This window comes from Psammomys obesus, unplaced genomic scaffold (assembly GCF_907164565.1).
Source record: "Psammomys obesus unplaced genomic scaffold, mPsaObe1.curated_primary_1811, whole genome shotgun sequence".
Lineage (NCBI taxonomy): Eukaryota > Metazoa > Chordata > Mammalia > Rodentia > Muridae > Psammomys > Psammomys obesus.
The window spans coordinates 7,337,856-7,355,831 of NW_026596088.1; the positions used below are offsets into that span (position 1 = coordinate 7,337,856).

At 40.5% G+C, this 17,976-nt stretch overlaps 1 protein-coding gene across 1 annotated transcript in view; it reads right to left on the minus strand.

Annotated features, from left to right (window-relative positions):
• The window catches only part of LOC129691466 (phospholipid-transporting ATPase ABCA3-like), a 97,386-nt gene that overhangs the window by 16,593 nt on the left and 62,817 nt on the right, over positions 1-17,976 (minus strand). The window contains exons 19-24 of the mRNA XM_055627613.1: positions 12,503-12,749; positions 12,135-12,339; positions 11,562-11,778; positions 8,326-8,499; positions 2,548-2,726; positions 183-308 (exon numbers count right to left, since the gene is read on the minus strand). Of these exons, the coding sequence (XP_055483588.1) occupies positions 183-308; positions 2,548-2,726; positions 8,326-8,499; positions 11,562-11,778; positions 12,135-12,339; positions 12,503-12,749 (1,148 nt within the window). The remainder of the gene's footprint in view (positions 1-182; positions 309-2,547; positions 2,727-8,325; positions 8,500-11,561; positions 11,779-12,134; positions 12,340-12,502; positions 12,750-17,976) is intronic.

Consider the following 17,976-nt stretch of genomic DNA (forward strand, 5'->3'; position numbering starts at 1 on the left):
TCATGTCTGAGACAGTCCCTGTTCCTATTACAATGGAACCCACTTGGATACAGAACTGCCATGGGCTACATCTGTGCAGGGGTACAGAGGAGTTTTTTGAAGATCCTGAAGAACCACACTGAGACTTTGACTCCCATAGAAGAGGCTGAAGGCAGAGTGTGAGAGCCATGGGGTGGTCTTACCTTTGTGAGCTCCTTAATAAGAACAGGAGAATTCAGAAACTTTTTAGGCTGGTGTAGAATTTCCCTTCGTTCATTTTCTACATCTTTATCTTCAGATTCCCCACATAATTCCTTGTAAATTGTATTCTGTATTTTTCAAGACAAGAATCATACACGTGAGTATCTTTTGGAGGCGTTTGTCTTAAGCATGGTGGTTTCATAAAATTTAAACTTGGGCCTAATATTACACATGTCTAAATGGATGTTTTGAGCAATTTCCCAAGGCTTTCTGAGTATGATGGCTGTGTTCACATCCAAAAGTAATGAGTAGTTCACCAAAGAAATGGAGGTGGTGAGCAGAGGTAAAAGCTGCTCACAAGGTAGAAACCACAAAAGTCTATGCTCTAATGTATAATTCAAAACTTTAAAACACTTCTGGGAATGAATGAAACTGCATTTATTTGTCTTTTGTCTTTTCTTTGGTCCTTCTCCTTTTGTTTGTATGTTTTATTCTATTCTGATTTGTTTTGTTTTATGTTATTACATTTTATTATTATCCCTTAGACACCTGATTTGTTTCTAAGGAGAGACAGAAAGGGGAGGTGGGGAGAAGCTGGGAGGAGTATAGGGAGAGAAAACTGTAGTCAGGATTATATGTCATGAAAAAATACTTTTAATACACGAAAAAAAAGCATTCAGAGAAATTTTATCTCCTGGACGTAAGGTTGGCAGTCATCCAAGGAGATTGGGGGAAGTGAAAACACAGTGATGCCGGAATGGGAAGATGGCCCAGCAGTTAAGGGCACTTATTGCTCCTGAAGAAGATCCAGGTTCAGTTCCCAAGACCTGCATGGCAACCTGCAACCACCTCTAATCCTGGTTCTAGGGAAGCTAACGCCTCTGTTTGGCTCCTGCACACATGTGGGACACATACGTGCACCCAGGCATACACATATGCATAGAGAAAAATAGCTAGATCTTTGGGCCAGATGTGGTGAGGAATGCCTTCAGTCCCAGCACTGAGGTGGCAGAGGCAACCTGATCTCTGTGGATTCAAGGTCCTGTCCACACAGTGAATTCCAGGCTAGCTGGAGCTACATAGGAGACCCTGTCTCCAAAAAGAAAATGCAGTAATACGTTTTAAAAATGTGGTACAAAAAATGCAGTACTGCATTTAAAAAATGTAATAAGCTGGGCACAGTGGTGCATACCTTTAATCTCAGCACTCAGGGAGGCAGGGGCAGGAGGGTTGCTGTGAGTTCAAGGCCAGCCTAGTCTGCAAAGTGAGTCCAGATAGCCAAGGCTATACAGAGAAACCATGTACAAAAAAAAAAGTGGTAATAAATTAACATTGAAGAACTAAAAGGGAATTAGCTGGGCATGTAGTGAACACTGGTAATCTTAGCGCCTGGGAGGTAGAGGCTGGAGAATGGATTCCAAGCTACCGTGTGCTTTTTTTAGATAGTTATGGATGAAGGTCTTTGAGGATGAACCCTCAATCACAACCATCATCTTGTAAAACCAGGAGTTATGATTATTATAAAAAAAAACACAACTAGATTTGAGTAAAATCTCATTCAGAACTTGCCAGGTCTTCAGTTGCACTGCCTGGCTTGCCTTTCACTCCAGGAAGCCACATATCTAGAGATTTGTGTGGCTTGGCTTACTCCCTTTCATGGATACCCATCTTTTCCTTGGTGTTCTTTAGCTATTCTGTCGTTACCTTCATACATCTCTCAAACCCTGCCTTCTTTGGAATGCAGTCTACTCTTTCTTATACTCCCTTTTTCTTACCCAGGTCATGTGGAAACAGCTTGTAGTTTGTCATCTTACCTAGAAGCCTATGCTATTACTTTACATTTTTGAAACAGTGTCTAAGTTACCTAGGCTGGCTTTGAACTCCCTCTGTAGCCCTGGAGTGCCTTGAACTTGCGATCCTCTTGTCTTAGCCTCGTGAGCAGGTGAGAATGTAGACCTGTGTGGTGGTTTGATGTATGTATTGTTAAATGCTCATGTTAGAATCAATGATTTAAAAGCCATGGCTTGAGGCTTGCTAGAAACAAACCAAGAAATTAACAAAGGGGAAGTAAAAACCAAAAGTGAGCAGAGCAAATGAAATCATAAAGATAAAGACCAAAACTAAATGAAAGGGAAAGTTGTTAGCAATAGATAAAATTCAGAAAGACATAGACTTTAGCCCTTCAAATGATCATCAGAATGAATGCGGTTTATTGTAGGTAATACCTCAGCCAAACTTTAAGGAAGTACATTCCTGTGATATTTTTCTCTATTAACTGAGGTAGTAATAAACAGGTGCCTACTTTCCATGCTTAATTTCAATGCTACTAGAGGCTTTTTTTTTCTTGTTCCACACTTAAGTATTTACCATCTTGTATTTCTTGAAGGTACCAAAGTAAACGTGTTGATGGATAAACATTTTTAATTTCCATGAAATATTCTCCCAAAGGAAAATGAAGAGAAGGAAAACAAAGCCTGCAATGCCCATAGCAATTAAATACTTTCCGATCATGTGGTTCTTGAACGAATAAATATTCTTCACTCTATCTGAGGATGGAAGGGAGGAAGATGAGAGCATCACACTTAATTTTATTGTGCAACACTGGTGTGAACAACTAATAAAACACCAAATAAGAAACAGGATAAAATGAAATATAAGGTTAAACTGAGACACAGTACTCAGAGCCTGAGAAGAGATTATCCTCCTATGAAAAGGTATTTTGAGAGATTGATTCTCATTGACACATTGTATAGTAACATAGTAAGAGCATAAATACCAACATGGGTGTTGACTGTCTAAGAATGGGCCCAGAGGACAAACCCCAGAGAGTCCTGTTTCTCCACCTTGCCAGCACTGAGATTCCAAGCATATGCCAGCAGCCTATGTGGGTTTGGGGAACTGAACTCACATTCTTATGCTTGTAATGACAGGCACTTTAAGGACTGAATGATCTCCCGGCCTAATAATGGAAGTGCATACTTTAAAAAAATAATTACAATGAGGACTCTCTGTGCCCTGTACCCAGTCCCCTTTGTCATTCGCCAGGTATGGTGGTATGATGCCCATTATCATGAGTGGACAGATATGAATACCTTATTATTAGAGTACCCATTTCATTCACATTTCCTAGCTTTTAATGCAATGTTCCCTTCCTGTTCCATGTTCCGGGCTCTAGAACATCACACTTAGTAATCATCCCATGCATTTTATTGGCTGTGATCATATTCACATTCATGATTATAGGGGTGTTGTGGTCTTTGGAGAGAAAGCCCACAGAAAACAGGCAGAGCAAGCCATGGGGAGCAAGCCAGTAAGCAGCACCCTCCATGGCCTCTGCACCAGCTCTTGTCTCCAGGTTTCTGCCCTGTTTGAGTTTCTGCCCTGAATTCCTTCAATGATGGACAGCTATGTGGAAGTGTAAATAGAACCCCCCCCCCCAGTTTGCTTTTGGTCATGGTGTTTCATCACAGCAATAGTAACTGTAACTAGAACACTAAGAATGAGAATTTTCTCAAACAAATAATACACCAAACCATAAATCCTGCAAGTTTAGGCAATCTAAGCAGGAGAAATGTTGATTCCCCTAAGCTACACCGAGATAAGATAGTCATGAAAGAGAATAAATATATAGTTTAACAACTCTTCTTATGGTCTTAGACACTTAATTTCCCAACACAGAACATAATAAAACACAAAAGTCAATAACTCAGAAAACAAACACCAAAATGAATCAGTAAAATTAAAAGCTTATTTTTCTGAAAAGATGAATGAAATTGGTAGATCTTCTCAGGATTGATCAAGAATGAAGAGAAGAGCCAGTGAGATGACTGATGGAATAAAAGCACTTGCCACCAAAGATTACAATCTGAGTTTGACCCCAGGGTTTACTTTGTGAAGTAAAGAACTGATTATTATATGTGTTATAAGCTGTTTTCTGACCTCTGTATGGTGCCCCCCCACCGTATGCGCACACACATACATACATACACACAGAAAGAAAAGGGGCAAAAGGGAAGGATAGTATGAATGCAAATGATGATACACAGAAAAAAAATGAGGATACAGTCATGAACCGTACAGATGCTAAAGCTATCATAAAGTATTCTGAACAAATTTACCCCAATAAAATTGAAAATTTAGAATGGATGAAATGATCCCACAAAACAATGATAAATTCTTCCCTCAATGTTTTAAATAACCAAAGCACAAGAGCAAAGGATGAAGTCTTTATTTTCAAAATAATCAAGAAATTAAAACCCTTATAACATAACAACCTCAGGTAATACAGCTTTTTCCATAAAACTCTTCAGTGAAAATGCAGGGGTAATTGTGAGCTGTAATGAAGCTGTTTTGCTGTAACACCTAAACCTCAGGAACATTCACTGAAACAGTAGACAAGCCAGGTTTCATCTGCATTGTAATTTTACTATGCTTGCTTTTGCCACACCACTGTCCTATGTAATTGCATCAAAACTATTGGGTATCAAAGAAGAGGGAGAAGCAGATCACAGAACTGAAGAAAATGTTTGCACATCATATATGAAAGGAACTCCTGGTGTCCAGAGTATATAAAAACAAGTGGCCTGACTATGGGCAAAAACCTTTTTAATGGAAGAAAAGATACCTGCATGGGAAATGGGCACATGGAAAGAGGCTGACGTCACTAAACATTAGGGAAAGGCAAATCAAAACCAAAACAAGTTGCGGCACCTGCTAAGGTGGCCATGATAAACAGAAAGGAAAATAACAAGTATTGGATGGGGGTATAAAAAAACAAATCTTCATACGTTGCTGCATAAAAACATTACCAGATTCTACCAAGACCCAACCATACCAATGCCTAATGTTTATTTTCAGCACAGTTGGGCCAGTTGGAGTACTAGGCTTCTCTGAGGCCACACATAATTATTTTAGAGAGGACCAAGCTTATTGAACACTCTTTCCCTTCCCACACATCTCAATCTTCCCACAAAAATAAAGACATTTCAGGAATTACTTAATGAGTGATACATTCCACCATGAGGGATTCCCAAGAGTCACTCTATGCTTTCCTTTACCACAAACCTTCAGGTTTCTTTCTTTCTTTACTTTTTCTCTTGCTTTTGTTTCTGTTTTTTTCCCCCTCCTATATTGCACTGATTTCTCACATGCAAACTGCTACTGCCTACTTTAATTTACTTAAGAAAAAAAGTGTTGAGTCCTTCATGTACCAGGTACTCCATTAAGACACTAGGGGTGGGGTTTGCCGGTTTCTTCAAATAAGTTGTGGGTAGGTGAGGTATAACAAAAGCAAGGGCAATGCAGTTATGATACAAATCTTTCCCCTGGACGCTCTGTCACCCTACGGATATTCTTTTTTTAATTTTTATTTTTAATATTAGTTACAGTTTATTAACTTTGTATCCCAGCTGTGTCCCACTCCCTCATTCCCTCCCAGTTCCACCCTTCCTCCCTTATCTCCTCCTTGCCCCTTTCCAAGTCCACTGATAGGAGAGGTTCTCCTCCCCTTCCATCTGACCCTGGTTTATCAGGTATCTTCAGGCCTGGCTGCAAAGTCCTCCTCTGTGGCCTAGCAAGACTGCTCGTCCCTCGAGGGTGAGGAGGAAAGGTAAAAGAGCCTGCCATTGAGTTCATGTCAGAAATAGTTCCTGTTTCCCATTACTAGAGTACCCACTTGGATACTGAGCCACCATGGGCTACATCTGGGCAGAGGTTCTAGATTATATCCATACATGGTCCTTGGTTGGAGAAACAGTCTCATAAAAGACCCCTGTGCCCAGATATATTTGGTCCTTGTGGAGCCCCTTTTCTCTCCAGGTCATACTAACTCCTCCTTCTTTCATATGATTCCCTGTACTCTGCCCGAAGGTTTGGTTATGAGTCTCAGTATCTGCTTTGATACACTGCTAGGTAGAGTCTTTCAGAGGCCCTGCTAGGTAGAGTCTTTCAGAGGCCCTCTGTGGTAGGCTCCTGTCCTGTTACTTGTTTTCTCCTACATCCAATGTCCATCCCATTTGTCTTTCTAAGTGAGGATTGATCATCTTACCCCTGGTCCTCTTTCTTGTTTATCTTCTTTAGGTGTATAGATTTCAGTATGTTTATCATATCTTATAGGTCTATATAAGTGAGTATATACCGTGTTTGTCTTTCTCCTTCTGGGATACCTCACTCAGAATGATTTTTTTCTAGATCCCACCATTTGCCTGCAAACTTTATGATTTCCTTGTTTTTAATTGCTGAGTAGTATTCCATTGTGTAAAAGCACCACAATTTCTGTATCCATTCCTCTGTTGATGGACATCTGGGTTTTTTCCAGGTTCTGGCTATTACAAATAAAGCTGCTACAAACATGGTTGGACAAATGTCCTTGTTGTGTACTTGAACATCTTTTGGATATATGCCCAGGAGTGGTATAGCTGGATCTTGAGGAAGCACTATTCCTAATTGTCCAAGAAAGCGCCAGATTGATTTCCAAAGTGGTTGTACAAGTTTACATTCCCACCAGCAATGGAGGAGGGTTCTCTTTCTCCACAACCTCTCCAGCACGTGTTGTCACTTGAGTTTTTTATCTTAGCCATTTTGATGGGTGTATGGTGAAATCTCAGGGTCATTTTGATTTGCTTCTCTCTGATGGCTAAGGACGTTGAGCATCTCTTTAAGTGTTTCTCTGCCATTCTATATTCCTCTACAGAGAATTCTCTGTTTAGCTCTGTACCCCATTTTTTAATTGGATTGTTTGATTTATTGCTCTTTAACTTCTTGAGTTCTTTATATATTCTGGATATCAGCCCTCTGTCAGATATAGGGTTGGTGAAGATCCTTTCCCAGTCTGTAGGCTGTAATTTTCTTCTGTTGATAGTATCCCTTGCTTTACAGAAGCTTTTCAGTTTCATGAGTTCCCATTTATTGATTGTTGCTCTTAGAGCCTGTGCTGTTGGTGTTCTGTTCAGGAAGTTGTCTCTTGTGCCAATGAGTTCTAGGCTCTTCCCCCCCTTTTTCTTCTAACTGATTTTGTGTGTCTGGTTTTATGTTGAGGTCTTTGATCCACTTGGACTTTAGTTTTATGCAGGGTGATAGATATGGATCTATTTTCATTTTTCTGCATGTAGACATCCAGTTGGACCAACACCATTTGTTGAAGATGCTGTCTTTTTTCTATTGAATGGTTTTGGCTTCTTTGTAAAAAATCAAGCATTCATAGGTGTGTGGGTTTATTTCTGGGTCTTCTATTCGGTTCCATTGATCCTCCTTTCTGTTTCTATGCCAATACCATGCGGTTTTTATTACTATTGCTCTATCTACATATATTCTGGTCCATTAAAGCTGTGTGACAGGGGCTAGGAGATGGACTGCTCAGTGGATAACACAATTGCCATGCAAACGTGCTGGAGTTTAAATCCCTACCACACATGCAGATGTCCAGCAGGCATGGTGCTGTGCCTCCAATCTCAGCAGTGGTGAGACAGAGATAGGGGGCAAACAGGCTATATAGACTAGCCAAACTGATAAGCTCTGTGCTTAGAATGAACCCCTGCCTTATTAAACCATGTGGGAAGTGACCCAGGAAGACACCCAATGGCAACCTCAGGCCTCTACTCACACATTAACATGAAAATATACACTCACACATGTAGATATACAAATGCAAAAAAAAAAAAAAAAGGCTGTGTTACATGGGCAGAAAGCCAGTTTTCTTAAATGGAATTAAAAAAAAAAACTTATAACTTGAGATTGTTGTGAACATAGAAAGTTCACAGACAGCTGAATATTAGTAAATGTTCTCTTTCTGTGTGATCTCATGACTTTAAGTTCAACCTTGGATTAGGTTTTGATAACCATATTCATTGCCCTCATTTTACTACTGCTGTTCAGCACACCTAGGGCTGTATGCATACCAGAAATTCATGCTGTCACCGAGTTACAGCCACAGCCTTCTTTTCATTTTGTGACAGAGTCTTGCTAAGTTGACCAAGATAACCTTGAACTTGAGACCCCCTACATCAGTATTGAAGCAGTTACAGGCCTGCCTTGTGAAAATGATTTGTGTATTAAGAACTTTCATTTGAAAGGTAAGTGGGTTCATTCCACTGGCCCTGCTCTGGGCATCTGATTACTTAGACACTTAGAGATCCCCGATGTACTTACTTTTTTTGCCACACCTCAGGTATTTGGAAACATTCTTTTGCTGACTGCATATTATTTCCCTCCGGTAAATAACAGTGTAATCGCTGATGCACTTCCCAAGGTTGTATGTGGGAAAGAGCAGCAGTGCGTTGAGCAGGAAGGTTTGGGTAGAGTGAGACAGGATGGTTGATACTTCTAAGAGGGTAATAAGAACAAGTTATGTCAGAAGAAATGAGCCATCACCAAGATAGGAGGTCCCCTAGAAATGATCAAACTATGCCCAGGGATCAAAACACAGGTGAGTGTCTCTCAGCAACAGCTCGTTACTTGCTGATAGGTTTTGGCATAGTTTACTGCCAGAGTTTGTGCTGATGATGACAGAATTCTGAAGTCTTTTTGGTGGAGTAGAGCTGTGGCCTCTATTTCTTATGTGAAAAGAATTTTAACCATGTGCTTGCTGTTTACAGTGCATTTTAAATTTCTCTACCTTTTCTGAAAATCTAGTTTAGTACATTGCAGCTTGGGCAGGTTTTCATGTTTGTTGGCCCAAGCTTGTCGTATGGATAAGGACATTTTCTCTTTTCTCTCGTTTTATTCTTTGCCCTTTCCTTTCCTTTTCTTTTTCCCTTCCCCCCTTTTCTTTTCCTCTTTTCCCTCTTTTCCTTCCCTTCCCTTCCCTTTTCTTTGTTCTGTTGTTTCTTATCCTTCTTCCTTCCTTCCTTCCTTCCTTCCTTCCTTCCTTCCTTCCTTCCTTCTCTCTCTCTTTCTCCCTTTTTTCTTTTTTTCAAGACAGGGTTTTCCTGTGTAGCCCTGGCTGTCCTGGATTTGCTTTGTAGACCAGGCTGGCCTCAAACTCACAGAGATCTTCCTGCCTCTATCTCCCCAAGTGCTGGGCTTACAGGCATGAGCCTCTGCACTCTGCTTCTTCCCTCCTTTCTTTTAGGATATTTTCAGTGCTGTTCAATGCTCTTAACGACTTTCATTTTACTTTTCTGTTGACTATTTTTCACTTCATCATCTCCCCTTCTTTTTCTTCCTTCTGTACTGGACACATTTGTGCTTTACACTCTAAAGTGATCCTTTAGCAGTGACATTGGACATTCAGACACACTGCTTTTTGGTTCACTCCCGGGCTGCAGCTGGGGTTGGGGGCTGCAGGGTTTTTGTTTGTGTTTTTGTTTTAGCCTGAAGGTCCTGCAGTCTTACCTGCTGGAATCAGGTGAGGGAAGTTTCAGAGACTAAAGATTCTGTCTGTGAACAAATCTGGAAATTCTAAAATTTCCAAACACTAATTCTTTGTCTTCTACAATTTTTTTTTTCTAAATTTTGTTTGGCTACCTATTAGACCTTCCCTAATGATTTTTAAAATGTCATATTTTGTTGTTTCTATGTCATGAGCTATCTTAAGTATATTTTGTATTAATTTTTAATCTACTACTTTTCACTTTAACTATGATATTTTAAAACTTTAATCTACAGAAGCTGTTTCAGCCTTATTTTTAATTGACGTGTAATAAGTGTATACATTTATGGAATAATATATGCTGTTATGGTAGATGTACAGATTGGGAAGTGATCAGATAAGAAGAGTGCACCTGTCACACTAGTTTCATTGGTGACATTATCTAAAATAATGTCTTTTAGGTATTTAAGTATACATACTATTATGAAAATAATCACCTTGATGTACAGTGTAACCCCAGAATGTATTCCCCCTGCCTAACCGCACTGTGGGTTTATTTTCATCTAAAGGCTTTAGTTGTAAACGCTTTGGAAAGCTATTTGTTTATAATTCTAAGATACTCTGTTCCTGTGTGCGCACTACATATGTATTTTAATGTGTATACTATATATTTAAGTTTGAAGCATATTCAACTTTGGTTCTGATACTACATTATCTTCTTTGGGGGATGGAGAGGTGGCTTAGCAGTTAGGAGCACTGACTAATCTTGCAGAGGACCTGAGTTCAGTTCTCAGCACCCACACAGCGACTTACACCCCTGTATATCTCCAGTTCCAGGGTATTTGATGCTATTCTTTGGTCTCCAGGGACAGCTGTATGCACATAGTATACACACAGACAACCCGGCACACATACACAAAAAGAAAAGCAGGTAAAAATATTAAAATCTTATTTTATATAGAATTTAAGTATGAGATTATTAGAAATCCAGGGAACTTGTATATGTTTTTACTGCTCACCTGGAACCACAGCCAGATGAAATCATTTATAACAAGCTATCAAATTTTCCTCATGCTTACTATACTTTTAGAATAAAATGTATGTGAGCCCTTACAAATTCTTAAGGGAAATATTTACTTTTGCATCTATTCAGGTCAAATAATCCTGAGTTTTCTAAAAATGGGTATATAATGTCCATGTAGTTACCAGCCATATGAAGTCTAACGGAAATGCCAAAGTACACAGTAAAGAAATTAAAAAAAGAAAGAAAGAAAGAAAGAAAGAAAAAAAGAAAGAAAGAAAGAAAGAAAGAAAGAAAGAAAGAAAGAAAGAAAGAAAGAAAGAAAAAGAAACAGCATTTCAACAAACGGTGCTAGGAAAAATGAAAGTCTACATGTGAAAAAAATGAACATAGATCTGTTATCTCTCACCCTGCATCTAAATCAATTCCAATGTGGGTTCCCTACTAAGGGGAGCAGGGCTGTCTCTGACATGGACTCAGTGGCTGGCTCTTTGATAATTTCTTCCTGGGGGGAGGGAGGGGAGAACAGTTTGCCAGGCCACAGGGGAAGACAATGCAGCCAGTCCTGATGAGACCTGATAGGCTAGGGTCAGATAGTAGGGGAGGAGGTCCTCCGCATCAGTGAACTAGGGGAGGGGCATGGGAGGAGAAGAGGGAGGGAGAGCGGGACTGGGAGAAGAATACAGCCTGGATACAAAGCAAATAAATTGTAAAACAAACAAACAAACAAAAAACTCAATGTAGAACCCAGAACTCTGAGCTTACTCTAGAATCCTTGAGTCTAAGCTATAGGAAGTGGGAGAGAGGTCCTACTAAGGACCTGAAGCTCAAGCTGGGTCACAGCTTCTTAATACAAGGCTTCTTTTCTGGGTGGAGCATGCAGTTAGATCATACTAGAAACTGGAGGCTGTTTCGATATATCTGATACAGGTATAGCCAAAACCCTAGCCTTAACTGTCTACTGATGTCCATCTTTTGGGGCCCATTGCTGCCACTGATTTATATATTGCCTCCTCTGGGGAAGGGGACATTTTGTGATGTCCTCACACTTACTGGCTTCTATTAATGTATCTATCAAGATACTGAAGATACCAGTGACATAATAGAACATGATAAGCTTGATGTAGGCAGAGGTGCTTTTAGAAAACAGGAAGCTCATCAGGTATGTGAGGGGAATGGCGGACCATCCGAACAGCATGAGGATCAGCATGGTTTCCAGAATGTGATAGTCTGTGATGTAAATATCAAGTTGGCAGTATTTGAACACAATCTGAAACAGAGGGTACAGAGACGAAGGTGAGGCCGGGGTCTCTCTCTCTCTCTTTCTCTCTCTCACACACACACTCATATGTGCTAAGCCAAAACACTAAAAAAAAAAAAAATACCACAGCTTTCATTTTCTTTAGAAGTCTCCATTAATTAAGGAAGTCTACCTCTTTGAAATAGAATCTACAGCTTATGAGCATAAAGTTCAATTGTTCAATTCAGGTGCATCTCTATCTTCACTAGAGGACCCTCCAGCAAACAGAACCATAGTCTTCGAAGCACTGTGCGTTCTTCAGAACCAAGTGTTCTTCTCAGTAGCCATACACAGAGCAGGTAGAGCCTCATACTAACGGTACTCACCAGTAGTAGGCAGCAAGAAATGAAGAAGGTTATGAGGTCAAACAGTAGAGCAGACAGCCAGTACACAACGACAGAGACCCCACTCAGAAACTGCAGGTGCTTCGCCCTGGTGGTTCTCTCAGTCACTGTGAGGAGGCAAAAACCACTGACCAAAAGTGCCATGCCCAGCTGAATCTTTAAGGCGATCACCTTTCCATCTGCGCTTCTACAGAAGAAGGAACGAAAAGAAGATACATCAGAAGATACGCATTTCCATCAGTGGCTATTTTTATTGCGGAAATAAAGTTGGGTAGGGTGGAAAGAATGCATTTCAAGTGCAAAAGTAAGACAAACAAACAAACAAATAAACAAAACAGGAAAAACCATACCCTAGACTCTCTTTATCTCGGAGGTGTGACTGTGGTTTATTGTAGACTGTTATGGAAGCATCAGTACCGGAAAGTGACATGAAAAGGATGTTGTCTAAAACAGCCAGGGACAGAGATGGTGAATGGTATGCTTCATTGTTGAACAGAACGGTAAGCCTCGTTTTGTTTGCAACCACCTTGATGGAAAGTGCAATGATACATACATCAACACATTCTTCATTTCTCTCCAAGTACTTGAGTAGGTCACCTAGGGCAAAGGCACAGCACTGGTCAGCGGCTCCACCACATTGATCATGCCAGTGTCTGTCATTCAAGAACAAATAACTGTGTTTCTCACTACTTCAGATTTTGTCGAGGTAATTGTTTCAAGCATTTGCTGTTACCGCTGAGACTTTTACTCCGTCATTAAATTCTGGGATTTCTCATTGTATTTAACATAACCCAAATTACAGTTTTGCTGAGAAAACACAGCCCTATGAATTCCTTCAACTCACCTGTCTTTAATAGATTAGAAAGAAGTTCCACTCACATCACAGAGCTCACGAAACCCTCCTCTGGTAAAATGGAAACACTAGGTAAAAGATTTCTTTAAAATCACCTTTTGAGGTTACTGCAGAGCTAGAAAACAACAATGTTTTTGGTCAAGACCCTGAGAAGAATAAAAGCATGGAAGGGAGCCCAACATTCCTGCTCCCTTCTAAGTGGTAGGAAAGCCCTGGGAGTCTCCAGACTCTCAGTGCAGCCCAAGAACATCATACGCTGCACAGTAGTGAGGAGGAGACGGACAGAGCCCTATACAAATGTCATCCAGCCTCTAATAAGGCCCTACACAGCTGCACAGTGGGCTGAATGATGCCCACCCACATGGCATTCAGCTTGCAAATCATTTCACTATGTCTGCTGATTGCAACAGTGAATTATTCTGGAAATGCCCTGACAGGCACGCTTGGAAATGCATTTTACCAGCTGTGGGTGCATCCCTTAACCCAATCAAACTGACATCAAAGTAACCATAAGGTATGTTTATGCTCATTCACAATAGCACTTCATCATCTTCATCATTTTCAAACAACTCATCTTCTATTCACTAATCCACTTCTTAGTCTATTTTTTTACAAGCTAGAATTACTTTACCATCAAATAAATACAAATATAACATATAAAGGATTATGCACCCTGAGAAGTGGAATCTATGTCAAAAGTATAATGCAGGCAGAGTTGAATGCCAAGCTCTGCCATGACAGGGTAAGTAAGTCCTTCGTAAGTCCTGTTTTACAGTTATGTCTGCCAAATATACTGGGTCAGAAGGCCAAAGATGATGCTCCAATGTTATGGAATGAGAAGGGCTACTGCCGAGACAGTAAACTGTCTCCGTCATCTCTTAGTTTTGGAAGCTGCTTGCCTACACTTCTTACTTAAGTAACAATTTTATTCCTTCTCAAGTCTCTGATGGGGTTGAAGACTAGACAGTTATAGTTTCAGTTAGGCTTAAGTTGGTTAGGGTTTAAGAAAATGTTTTAAAGCCTAGAAAGATGTTTTTTTAATTTTTTTTTAAATTTTATTTATTTATTTATTTATTTTCTTTTTTTTAAATTAATTACACTTTATTCATTTTGTATCCCCCCATAAGCCCCTCCCTCCTCCCCTGCCGATCCCACCCTCCCTCCCCTTTCTGCATGCGTGCCACTCCCCAAGTCCACTGATAGGGGAGGTTCTCCTCTTCTTTCTGATCTTAGTCTATCAGTTCTCATCAAAAGTGGCTGCATTGTCCTCTACTGTGGCCTGGTAAGGCTGCTCCCCCCTCAGGGGGAAGTGATCAACGAGCAGGCCAATCAGATTATGTCAGAGGCAGTCCCTCTTCCCATTACTATGTAACCCACTTGGACACTGAACTGCCATGGGCTACACCTTAAATTTTATTTTTAATTACACTTTATTTACTTTGTATCTCCCCTCTAGTTCTCTCCCTCCTCCCCTCCCAATCCCTCCTTTCCTCCTCCTTCTCCACGCATGCCCCTCCCCAAGTCCACTGGTAGGGGAGGGTTTCTTTTTCTTCCTTCTGATCCTAGTCTGTTAGGTCTCATCAGGAGTGGCTGCATTGTCTTCCTCTGTGGCCTGGTAAGGCTGCTCCCTCTTCAGGGGAAGGTGATCAAAGAGCAGGCCAATCAGTTCATGTCAGAAGAAGTCCCTGTTCCCATTACTATGGAACCCACTTGGACACTGAACTGCCATGGGCTACATCTGTGCAGGGGTTCTAGGTTATCTCCATGCATGGTACTTGCAACCCAGATGCCCCTCAACTGAAGAATGGATAGAGAAATTGTGGTGCATCTACACAATGGAATATTATTCAGCAATGAAAAATAAGGAAATCATGAAATTTGCAGGTAAATGGTGGGAACTGGAAAGGATCATCCTGAGTGAGCTGTCCCAGAAGCAGAAAGACACACACGGTATATACTCACTCATATAGACATATAACATAGGATAAACCTACTAAAATCTGTACATCTAAAAAACTAATCTAGAGGGAGGTCTCTGGCTAAAATGCTCAATCCCCATGGTGGAAGGCAAAGAGGATGGACATCAGAAGAAAAAGAAAACAGGAAACAAGTTAGGAGCCTCCCACAGAGGGCCTCTGAAAGACTCTGCCCTGCAGACCATCAAAGCAGATGCTGAGACTTATAGCCAAACTTTGGACAGAATGCAGGGAATCTTATGAAGAAATGGGAAATAGTAAGATCTGGAGAAGACAGGAGATCCACAAGGAGAGCAACAGAACCAAAAAATTTGAACACAGGGGTCTTTCCTGAGACTCATACTCCAACCAAGTAGAAAGATGTTTTTAAGTTGATAAGTACAAGATATGACAGAGGATGATTTAGGTACAAAACTTTAGGCTCACCTAGGTAAGATAAATAGTATTTTCTTCAGGGTCACCAAATATAAATGTGCTTTGAATGTAAAACTTTGAATGTAACTTTTGTATATAGCTTTTCTGATAGTTTCATAACTGTTCTTACTTTATGTAGTTTATTAGGAATAAATAAAGTCCATATGCAGAAAAGAACATACTCTACATTCATACAGTTAAAGGAAAAATGTTTGTGAGTCTTTGGTTTAGGAAATGATATTTGGGGATTTATATATTAAAATAAAGTCCATATGCAAAAAAAAAGAGAGAATATATTCTATATTAAAACAGTTAAAGGAAAGGGGTTTGTGAGTTTTTTGGCTTAGGAAGTGATGCTTGGGGATTTAGATATATTTAACCTGATTTAAATAATGTAAGTGTATGCATGCATCAAGATATTACATGGTAATAGGTACAATTTTTACATTTGCAGTTAAAAAATAAATTCAATTTTTAAAAAGAAAAATATATAAGACTGATTCAGTATATGAAAATAAATGCTACACATGGTGTCAATAGCCTAATCAAAACTACATACTCAAGGAAATGTATGACGTGAAAAGTTTAAGGTACAGAAGAACCAGGTCACTTACAAAATATTGCTGTTGGAAATGTAAAACTGCAGAGTTCTCTTGAAAGTAGCTAGTTTCTCATAGAATTATACATGCAATTATCGTGTAAGAAAGAGAAAGGGAGATGTACACTCACATAAAAACAGCACCTCTGCCTAAGCTGCGCTTACTGGGAAAACTTTAGATGTCTTTAAATGAGTGAACGGTTAAATAAACTGTGGTGTGCCCTTGTCGTTAGCGGTTAAAGAGACCCATGCTGGGCACACACAATTATCGGAAAACCACACTCAGTGAAAATGTCCACTCCAAAATATTACACACTGCGTGATTCCATGTGTATATTACTCTTGGAATTATCAGTTTATAGTGGCAGAATGGAGACTAGTAGTTTCCAGGGAGGGGGACAGGAGTGGACAGGAAGTTGGTATGGCACTAAGGGAAACAGGAGGGAAAATCGTGGTGGAAATGTTCTTTATGCTAACTGTATTTCTATCCTTTGATTCTGTTCTCACACTGTAGCCTCTCTAAGAGGCTCCCATCAAGGCACAAGGCCTCAAGGTTTTGTAAGCCTCCACAAACCACAAAATGAAAATGTAAGCAAAACAATACAGCTAAACGGTGCTTATTCTGACTCTCCTCCACATATAATGAGAATAAAATATGTGCAGTCCGCTTAAGATGCACCTTCCTCTGGCCGTATTATTCTTGTCCCTTTGCCTGGGCTGCCACCAAAACTCCGCAGCTGACTTGACTGTAGCCTCTCCCCTTTTCAAGGCTTTCCCTACGTCTCTTATCAGAAGATCGTGTTGAACTGTGTGCTTGTTGGGTGGTAAGAACTGGGTTAGGACATAGAGACATAAAGGAGGTTCTCATCGCCCCATCTCTGTTGAGAGGCTGACGAATAATTCGCAGTCGTGATTCGGTGAAGCCCACAAATGAGACAGGCCTCTAAATGTATGAAGAGGGGGCAGTTTTGTTCTGCCTGAAAGGCTACTGTGGTTCTAAAACACCCTTCCAGAGTTCTCCGTCACCCAATTTATGGTGCATCTTGAACTGTTTACAATGCCTCATTGCTCCCAGATTTGACAGGAAATCAGAGTCTCAGTGCAAGGCATGGGCACATCTAGGATTACCTGCAAGCTACTGGGCAGGCGAGGCCCCAGAGGGCTCCGAAATAACACAGGCTATTACCATCGCCCTTGGTTACCTGCCATAACTTCACAGTAAGTAAGACCTTATCACTGAAAGTGTGACACGTCTGACTACAGGACAGGGAAAAATGAATCCCTGCTGAACCAGGACACCTCCTACCTACCGGCTAACCTTTACTTGGATGATGCGGTAGAGACCGCCGGAAGAGAAAAAGACATTAATGGTCTAACCCAGCCCTGGGCATGTTTTAAGTGACCCAGCAGGTAAGATGTGGTCACGGGTACAATGGCGACGTAATCATCATGCGGTAGCGAATGACTTTAGGGTTGAATTTGAGATCTGCTCCACGGGAGGGAATTTTGTGCACGGCGCCAAATTACTGGTCAAAAGCCCACGGAGAGGGAGGTCAAAGGTCCTGCTCTTGTTATTTTGCTAAATGGCCATACTGTCAAATTGATGTCTAAATGTTTGTGTTTATACCAATAGACCTAAGCTCACTCAACCATGATGGGAGAAGCTTCTTCCCCATCCCACTCACCCTATCCCCCAGTGGGCACCAGTCGATGAAAAGATGCATAACTGGTAACTGTACCGAAAATAAGAGACTGTAGTTTCTCTAGAGGGCAGAAAATGACTCTTGGAGTGTGTGGTACCGGCAGGCTTCCCACGCTTCCATGGGTGGTTCCACACATGCACACATGCGCTAATTGACTTGGTGGGTTATAAGGAAAATATTGTGAGAGGTACATGTTGGGAGAATGTGGGAGGCAGTGGAAGGGGAAAACAGGTGATATATATATATATATATATATATATATATATATATATATATATAT